This window comes from Tyto alba, unplaced genomic scaffold, assembly GCF_018691265.1.
Source record: "Tyto alba isolate M040663 unplaced genomic scaffold, T.alba_DEE_v4.0 Super-Scaffold_42, whole genome shotgun sequence".
NCBI lineage: Eukaryota > Metazoa > Chordata > Aves > Strigiformes > Tytonidae > Tyto > Tyto alba.
In genome coordinates, this window is record NW_024881318.1 from 19,845,454 (window position 1) to 19,855,528 (window position 10,075).

Below are 10,075 nucleotides of genomic sequence, written 5' to 3' on the forward strand. Positions count from 1 at the left end.
CCCCATCAGAGTCACTAAGCTTAGTCCCTGCTGAAGTATTCTTTCTGGGGACATGTTGTTGCCTGAGGCATGATACCAGACCTAAGGTAGCAAAGCTAACTCTGTGCTTTGGTGCTAGCAATGTACATTGTCATCTATAATGTGTGATGAGAGCATTACACTGTGATACTTACAAGTTGTGCTACACTGTAACTGCTGTTATATGGCAGAATTTAAGCTGTAGAATACCTGAATGATGCACTTCTCAGTTCATCTAGTTGGCTTTTTTTTTTTTCTCTCATTACCTTGAATAACAGATTATTGTTTGTACTGGAAATGGAGGTGGAGATGTGTCAAAACAAATAAAATGAGTGGGAGGAAAAGGATGTGAGGCAAAACCCTTCGGCAAATTATTCTGTGTATATACAGCATGTAAAGTGTTGAGTAAACTGAATTAGGCACCAGCCAGATGTTACTTACATTACTTTGTCCAGCTTTGGAATAATGACAGGAATCCTGTCTACACAGATGAAGTACTTTTGAAATGCTTATGCATTGGGTTAGGTAGGTACTAGCTCTTTCAGTATTGATTACAAGAATGTTATCTAGTCAGTTGTAATAAAGATGGTGACTTTATGAACTGCATAAGAAGTAATTTCCATTCTGAGATTTTTCAGTAATTTTTCATGCAGTTGTTGTCCTTTTCATATTACTTTATGTAACACCCCACCAACCAAAGAAGTGCTTTCTTTGCCGAAAGTGCTGTCCTAGGTACGACATGTAAATCATGACTTTCAGATTTTAAGTCTAAATTTAAAATAAATTTATGTACTCTTCTTATTACAAGTAAAGGTTCAAAATATGAACTCATTTTTCAGTGTGCTGTGTTGTCTTTCTAAAGCTAAACAGTATCTGAAAGACACTGATTAAAAAGGCTGAAGAGCACCGCTTCGTACTGAGGCAGTTCAGGTTTGAAGTCTTAATAGCAAGGAGGTGCATGCTTACTTCAGTGTATCTGACAGTGATAAGCAAGCCTGATGTTACATGATCAGGGTCAAGAGAAAAAATTCCTGGTGAATTCTGTGTTTCATTGAACTATCAGAATAATGTTTCAAGTCAGACACAGCATGATTGTGAATCTTTGCTATGTGTGAAATGTACATACACTGAAAAGTTAATGTCACATAAAGAGAAAGTCAAAAAGAGCGTGAGATTTCTGCTTGATTTAAAAACAAACTGACCAGCCTTTGGGAGTTTTTGTTTAATGTATCTTAAAAGCATATAAAGGAAACTTGGCAATTTTTCACTTTAAAACATTTTTACCTTAAAACATGTTTCTCTTCTAAAATAATTTGTGTGTTGATTTTTTTTTTAATATGAATGAGGTTCATATTTTCAACACCTGGGAGAGCATATGTGACAGAATGTTTCTGCTGTAATGCACATAGATTTGAAGAACTGTTGCTGTTGTGAGTCAGGAGCAAGATACGCAGCTTTTATTAGACATGTTGTGAGCCTTCAAGGATTTTAACTATCTCTTTTCCATGCCTACCTGAATTCTGCTTTCTATTGGACAGGCTAATCTCACTCCAGATACATGTAGATCTTATCTTCTGAAATAATGAAAACCTTAGAGAAGCACATATTTTTAATGATTCTTTTTGACACGTTTGCACATCCAGTTTCAAGAGGTACTGGCAGCCTGCTGTCATATTTGGTTAACAGGCTCTTCAAGGCAGACTTCTGGGAGTCACTTCTATTTGTCCAAAAAGCTTTTGTATGAGCAGCTTTTTCAAGCTTTGTGAATACACAGTGTGTGGTTTCAAGCAGAATCTGTCAGAAGTCTCTAACTACTGATGGTTCATGCCATAACTCTTGTGAATGAAGATAATTTGTCCCTTTCTTCTTTCTTTGACTTTTGCCAAGAATGGTGAAGTCAAAGGTGAAATTAATTCTCTTGGCAGCTTAAATTTTGACTTTCCAGCCCTTGAAACAAAATTGTATGTGTATATATTATTTAATAGAAACCTCACGAGTATTTTTTGTGTATTGCCAAAGCAGCTTTTGGTCACAAAGACGCTCAAATAATTTTATTAGAAACAAAAGGGAATTTTGTTGGAAAATCTATTTTCACTGCCAGAGAAGCGATGGGTTTTCTCAAGTGTGCTTCAGAATAAGAGTTCTCCTACTGTACAGTAAATGATTGAATTTGGTACATTTAAGGACTAGCTGCAATACTACACATGGTGTATATTACTGAGTGGTGTGAAACGTAAGTTGTTAACGTTTTGTCCTGTATACTTGCTCTCCTTTTCCTGATTCTAGGTATTATCCTTTGCAACAGGATCCCAAATGTTTGCTAGCTGAATACAATCTATTCTCTTTGTTTCTTTAAAAGGATTCCTTTTAAAACTAGCTTTTATCCTGCTGTTTGATGTAGAGTTTAAAACTGTAGTATATCTAGTATTATGTGGATTAATCATGTGTCCTTAATTTTGTTGCTGCAGTTCCAATTGTCTCATCTTTGCATTGTCTTAATGTTGTCTTGTTGATGGACTGCTCAGTTGCCCTTTTAAGGATGTATTTGTACAGTGTTAAATTCACAAGTCATCTGTGTTGATTGGACTGCGACTTGTGGAGCATCAGTGATGTTATTCACTTCCATTGCAGTGAAGCTGAAAACAGAAATATGTAACAATCCATCTGTCATGGCGAGCTGATTTATCAGTCTTTCCCTCCTTTCTGAAGAAGTCTGAAGTTCCTTTATTACATTCCCGACTCACTTGGACTTCTGCTCAGAAATTTCTTCTCAGAAATCCAAGAATTTACAGTTTTCTTTTGGGTATTTTCTGTCTCTTCCAAAGTACATGTTAGGCTTCCTTATTGAACATTTAACTTCAGCCATATACAATGTTTATCTGGGGCATTTCTGGTGTGCTTGAGTCAGTGTTAGATTTGGAGATAGCTCTAGAGCTGGAAAGACAGAAAATGCACAGGATGGTAGATATTAATACGCCTAGTTTTTGCAGGGCCAGTAGATGAGCAGAAGAGTACAATCTGCCCGCAAGAAATAGATTTGCTTCTACCCAAAATATGTCTTTGGGAGTTGCAGCTAAACCAGTTTAACATCTGAATTTTGCAAGTTTTTACACTTACAGAACTGCTTGCATGCCTTACCACCCCTTGCTGCCTGTGTGTCTGAATTTTTAGTAACTTATAAGCAGTGTATTTTCTCTAGGTTGGTTTTGAGCTGTTCTGAAAACATTTCTTAAATTGTTATGCTTAAACTGGTATTCCTTCTTAGCTCTCCACCTTCTCACTCCCCCTCCTTTGTTATTTTTTTTTCCTCAGACCAATCATGAGAAGAAAGTAGCTTGTTAACCTAATTCAGGAAAGCATTGTCTTGTGATTGAAGTAGAATCCATGCTAATTTTTCTGTTGGAATGTTAGACCATGCATACTCTAGAGATACCTGAGTCAGTAAGGTCATTTGCTAAGGGCATTTCTAGGTCTATGCGTGTTTTTTGTTTCAGGAGGGCTGCAGAGTCTTTTGGGCTTAATGAAGAGTGTTATATTGTGGTCAGTTCATTTATGCTGTGGTGCTTTCACTTTTCAGTGATGTAAGGGACCTGCGAAGCATATTAATGTGGGTGGTAGTTTTGCAGCAAAAAGACTTATTCATAAAGTTATCTGTCACAAGGTTTTAAATATGGTACTGCTTGGAAGGTGAATGTCAGTGCTTACTCTGTGTGATGTGGCTCAGGCTGATGACTGTAGCCAGAAAAAATGGTAAATTAGTCCTTACTTTCAAAAGTAATTGAAGAAAAGCTTGCTGGTATAAGCTGTTGTTGGGTGGAAAATTTACTTTGTTGGTCCATCTTGCAGTGATGTGTTCCCGGGCATTTCTGGCCACAAGTTCCTTCTGTGTTGTTACTAGAAGTGTCCAGCAAACTCTTCAAAGCCATGTTGTAGGTTCAACAGCTTTCTGAAAGACTCTTATTAGAATGGAAGGATTAAAAGTGTACTTCTAGTTTCTTTAGTTTTACTGGGAAACGAGCATATTCTTTTGCATACCTGTTGTGTCAGTCATAGTTTTAACTTTTCAGAAAAGGAACAGCTGCTTTCCAGGTGAAGAATCATCTCTGTGGGTTTTGCTCCCTTTCCTACCCACTCAGTTCCCTGCAGCACTGGAAGAGCAATTACGATATTCCTGAAGTTTAACCATTACATTTAATTAATTCACATGTGTTCACATTTAAGAACTTCTCAGTCATGTAGATCACAGGTGGCAGTTTTACAGTATAAATCCGAGTGGTCAGGACTTATTAATGGGGTTGGACTTTCTTTCCTGTTTTAGGTTTGGTATTCACCCTGTGGCTGGCCGTATGCCTGGTCAGCTGAACGTGCTCCTAGCAGAGGCTGGTGTTCCCTATGATATTGTACTGGAAATGGATGAGATAAATGAAGACTTTCCAGGTTAGCATGCGACCTATATGTTTCCAGTAGATTAGATCTGATCTTGTTAATTTTTATTTGATTCTGTTTTTACATCACACAAGGATTTTAAAATTAGAAAATCCCAGTAAGGCCATTCAGTTTCTCTTTGTGCCTGTTGTGATAACACTGTAGAGGAGCAGAGGTCTTTCTCTTGCAATCTGAGTGCTCTCCCAGCTGATGGCAAGTGAGCACAGAGGAATACAAGAAATAGCCTGACTCAGCAGCAGAAAACCAAGAAACTGGGTACAGACAGGTAAAGCAAAGGGAAATACTGGATGCAGGAGTACAGGAAAGAGTAGATAATGAAGGGATGTTAAATAGGCCTGTGAAAGTTGTTTCCTTCAGAACCAAGAGAACAGGTTGGGGTTTTAATTGCTTGTAGCTTGGAAATAAATGACAAATGCTGTGTTTTTTTTTATCACTGATACTGCTCCATACAGGAAAACTACTGTTACTTCTTTAGGTCAGGCATTGTGGATGACTTGACCTTGTCATGTCTTGCAAACCAGTATAGCACTGTACAGACATCTTCTTCCTTTATCACATCTTTCTTTAAAAATCAGAAAGTTGCTGGTAGAAAGTTTGTTCAAAAGAATATTCAAAGGAAGAGTCAGGCACAAAGAAATTTGAAAGTGATGATACTATCTCTGTATGAAACCACACCTAAATATTAAAGTATTTAACTTTTGTGTGGCAGAGTGTTCTAACCACTTGGAATGGGGTTGTGAATGCTTGCAGTTTGCTGGAGGTAGTTGGTGGCACTCTTGGACTCTCACATATAATGTGTCTGATAAGTTTGTAAAATATTTGTGAATGAAGTCCCCATAAGTGTTTGTAGACTGCTTACCATAAGGGATTCTTCTGCCTCTAAAGATGAGATTTAACACAAAAATGTACATCAGACTGACTGTTCAGATTTCAGATAATTTTTCATCAGTTTTATTTTCTTTGTCTTGTTGCAGAAACTGACTTGGTCCTTGTAATTGGTGCAAATGATACAGTTAATTCTGCTGCTCAGGAAGATCCGAACTCTATCATAGCTGGAATGCCAGTTCTTGAGGTCTGGAAGTCCAAACAGGTGAGATTAACAGAGTTGTGTTAGCACCTGTCTTAGATAGCATGCTTTCAAAAACCTGGTTTATAGGATAAGCTAACAAGATTCTCCTACTCTTAGTTTCCATGAGAAGCTTTTCTGCAAGTTTTCCAGCAGAACAGGCAGTACTGTGCAAGTGTGATGAACTGTTCATGAGTTTATAATCATCAAGTTCTCCTTTAGTGAGAGTAATGATGAGTGCAGTAAAAAAGATCAATGAAAGTGCCTCCACTAAAAATGTCATTAGAATAAATGATGTTCTGCTCACATCTGCAGCCCAGAAGCATTTCTGTACAAATACCTGATTTTTTTAAGCTTATAGGAAATTTGACAACTTTAATATTGAGGTGGAAATACAAAAAGCAATAATATGCTTAAAAAAAAAAAAAAGGTGTCTGGGTTGAGTAGAGAGCTTAGTCTGTCCAGATGGAACTGACAGCTTAGTTACCTCAACAGTTTTGCTCTTTGAAAGTGACATCATCTGATCTGAAGTACGTATACTTGAACTTCCATGGTGTGAAATCCTTGGTCTCTTGTTCTGAACCCAATCATAGTCTCAGTTCTTCTCTGGGTTAGCCATTCAAGTACTTAGAGTCTTAGGCACAGAACATTTATCAGTGTTTTGTGCGTAATCGTGTATTGCAGTTTGAGAAATAAACATGCACACTGTTAGAGTTCGTAAAGCTTCACAGTTTCTCTGCCGTGCCGTTGTTAACTACTTTACATTAATAGCTAAAACTGGCTAAAATGTATTTTAGAATTTTTTTTTTTTTAAATCCCACGTATGAAGTAATACAGAGTAATAAGGAGTCTGGAGAACTACCAGAGAGTGTTGTATCAAGTATTGACGTGAATGCTCATCTGAATTGTGTTGCTGTCAGGAAATTGGGCTCTTAAAACAATTCAAAACCAAAAAATCCTCGAAAACCTTTTGTATTACAATCCTCAGCCCCTGTCTTGTGTTTCTGAAATGTTTCTGAAACTGGTTCATATATCAAGTTGTCTGCTGTATTAAAATTTGTAATAGAGTTTTGTAATGGTGAGCACCCTATTTTGGTCAGGGATCTCTTCTTCTTCATTTGTGGGGGTTGGTTTTGTGTTGATTGGCTTTGAGGGGTGATGGTGGTTGGTTTTTGCTGTTTCAAATATGAACTCTTTATGTGCAGGTCATTGTAATGAAGAGATCTTTGGGAGTTGGTTATGCAGCGGTGGACAATCCAATCTTCTACAAACCCAATACTGCCATGTTGTTGGGAGATGCTAAGAAGACTTGTGATGCCCTGCAGGCCAAAGTCAGGGAATCGTATCAAAGCTAAATACTGATTTATATTCCACCCATGATTGCGACTACAGTTTTGTCACAGAGGTCACGGAAAACAAGAGTTAGAAGAATCTCTTACTGTCATAAAGCAGCTAGCATTTGGAGAAGACTGCATTGACTCCTAGGAGATGTAGTTCAGTCAGAGAATGTAGGCCTTTAAGAAAGGATGGGCACATTAGCCCTTCAAACTAAATCTCCCATGAGGCAATGCATTAAAGTATGAAAATGTGCTTTTTAAGGTTAACAATGAGCTGTTAAGAGCAGGAACTAATAACTTGTGGTCATCTTTAAGTAGTTATTGGCTTGCTACACCTTACTGTCTATACTGTCATGGAAATTAGCTAAAAAATACTGTGCCAAAACTGTATTCTGTCGTATCATCAAAGCTGTTCTTTGGCCAGTATGGACGAAACAATTATTTCATTAAAACTTAAAGCAGAATTACAGACAGATGCAGGCAGATGCAAATAGATGCTTACATGATTTGAGATTCTAAACGCAATGTTCTGTTTCTTTTGGGGATTATATAGATGCTGTGAATCAGGAACGTTTTAGAAAAGTTACTTTTCTTTAAAATACTGTTCCTCTTTTTTGTAGTGCCCACTTACATTGTGTAAAACAAAGCACAGGATTTCAGGGACCTACCAAGTGATCTTCAAGCCAGACAAGGAAATGTACACTTACTTGCACTGCTTAACCATTTTAAGCAGCTGCTAAATTCTCCATCTTTTCCAGTCATTGCCTTTTTAAGTGTCTGAGGAAAAATATGGTCCAGTTCTACACAGGCAGAACATCTTGCATACCTGATCTGTTCACAGAATTTGGACCACAGTGTTTCAGTTTATGTTCACTTAGACTTTTAACTGTATTTGCTACTTTAAAATTTAGTGATGCTTTCTTAATTAACATTTTTTTGATGCTGGAAAAGGCACTTTTGAACATATTTAAAATGCTGGAGTTGATTAGAATGTTTCTAAATAAGCTATTGTTTGGACAGCACAGAAACATATCGAACTTAAAATCCAGTGATTTGATTATTTGACTTCTCCGTAATCTAATTAAAACCACTGTTAAATTCCCATAAGTTCAGTAAATAATTAAATTATGACATAGATTGCTGTTTTGTTTTTATTATGTTAAGTGTACTTGAGTGGAACTCAAATATTTGCCTAACAAAATGGATTTATCATGTTTCCATAATGATGTAGCATCTGTCCATGGTGACGAAGGCTAAATAGGAATAGCTGTACTTGTGTTAGAAAGCATTCATATATGGGGAAGGCAAACTTACGAAGTAAGTCTTGAAATTAATCCATCTTGATTGATAGAACAAACATTTTTTTATTACACCATGTATAGAGACCTCATAGAAAATCGTATTTCTACTTAGCTACCTCTGTTTTTGTGAAGTTCACTTAAAACACAGACTATGAACAGGTAATGCATTAAGAAATGAAGCAATATATGAAAGCAGCTACCCTTTTTGAAAATCTCTTTCATATAATTTGAAATAAAAATTATCATGTAAGCATTAATGTGTTGTACACTGCAGGAAAAGACTTGTAAGTAAATTTTAGTTTAAAACATGGTGGCAGCTATATTTGTAGCATGTATGGCCTCTTGATTTCATTGTATTCAACTTTTCTTTTAGGCCTGCAAAAAATATGAGGGAAATAGAAGGGGAAAGAAAATTAAATAATCCTTTATCTCTCTCCCTCCTAACTAAGCAAAAAAGGGATTTGAAGGGATTTAACATCCCAAAGCATTAATTTTTGTTTTGTCAAACTTGAAGTATCTAACTGCAGTATGCAACATGTCTCTGCTTATAAGTAGCAAATACAAGACTCAGCTTTTCTTAAAAAAAACAAACCAAAATAAAAAACAACGGAGATGGGGGATACTTTTTTTTTTTTTTTCCCTTTGTATTTGGAAAAAAACCCATATTGTTATGTTGGATCAGAGGTACCAGTGTTATCTTTTAAACTGTGCTTTACCATGGAACACCAGGTAATTGTTGAAGTGCTAATAAAAAGGCAATTATTTTTCTTTATTGATCACTGTTTCGTTTATCTTCTTTTGTGTTTCCTGAGTAGATAAATAGTCTGAGATTCTTTCTGTGAGTTAGGAGATCAGAATGCCACCAGGGGATGTTGGGATTGAAGAATGTAGTAAAAAGGAACTGTAGTGAAATATGCATATTTATTTTCCATTTTTTTTAGTTAGAATGATTCTTTAAAATATTAATTCTAGGTATGACTACTGTCACCTGAAAGTAGCAATTTCACTATTGACCTTTTCTAGTAAATTAAGAAAATTAGGTAACTTCTGAACAACAGTTGATCCCAATATGTGTTGCCTTTTTGACTTAAAAAAAAAAAAAACCAAAAAAAAACAACGAACCCAAAGACAAGGAGGTGGGGAAAAAAAGCTGTAAGAACTAACTCAGCTGAGTACTTAATTTCCATTGGCGGGGGTGCGAGATGAATTCTATCCCTTTGAGCCTGATACCATGTAAGTTTGATTCAGTTCTTAGTTATTTAGTTCTACAAGATGGTCAAGTTGATTGTTGTGATGATTTCAGTTTCTACCTTCATAGTGAATGATAAATGAATAACTAGCCATCTGATTGTCTGTTCAATTGTATCATTGCACAAGTCTGACATGCAACTTTCATGTTTTCTTTGAGCTTTGGTCAAGCTGAGACTTGAGATCTCTAAGAGGTCGCAGGCTTGTGTCAATCCATGAGGTAACCTTTCTTCCCTATTGGTGGAGAAGCCCAGCTGGCAAGCATATTCACATAGTATATGGATTTTCAGTCTGACAAATGGTAAAGCCATAGCCTATGTCCTTTTGTGGATCTGACTGCTAGTTGGAAGACTTTACTTTCTCTGCCCCATCTCTAGCTGCTTATTATCACCCAAGAGGTATTTACTCTAGCTTGCTTTGAGCAGGCTATGAAAATCTGATCAGATCATGGCAAAGCAGTGCAGCAAGAATGAAAGGAGAAGATGAAGGATACTAATCTCTGTTCAGCTGGTGGAACTTTTCCACTCTGTGGTGTGTGTCTGTGGCTGTGAGACCTTGGACCTTTGTTTTTAATACAAGTTGTTGCACTATGTAGTTACAGAGAAATTTAGTTTGGAAGGATCCTCTAGAGATAATCTGGTCTAATCCCCTGCTGAAAA

General features: G+C 36.7%; 1 protein-coding gene across 8 annotated transcripts in view; it reads left to right on the top strand.

The window, feature by feature from the left end:
- The window catches only part of NNT (nicotinamide nucleotide transhydrogenase), a 49,187-nt gene extending 40,243 nt beyond the window's left edge, over nucleotides 1-8,944 (top strand). For all 8 annotated transcript variants that reach the window (XM_032993011.2, XM_032993032.2, XM_032993038.2 and 5 more), the window contains 3 exons: nucleotides 4,337-4,455; nucleotides 5,439-5,554; nucleotides 6,736-8,944. In XM_032993011.2, coding sequence (XP_032848902.1) covers nucleotides 4,337-4,455; nucleotides 5,439-5,554; nucleotides 6,736-6,885 — 385 coding nt within the window. In that variant the 3' untranslated portion in view covers nucleotides 6,886-8,944. The remainder of the gene's footprint in view (nucleotides 1-4,336; nucleotides 4,456-5,438; nucleotides 5,555-6,735) is intronic.
- Nucleotides 8,945-10,075: the final 1,131 nt, after the last annotated feature.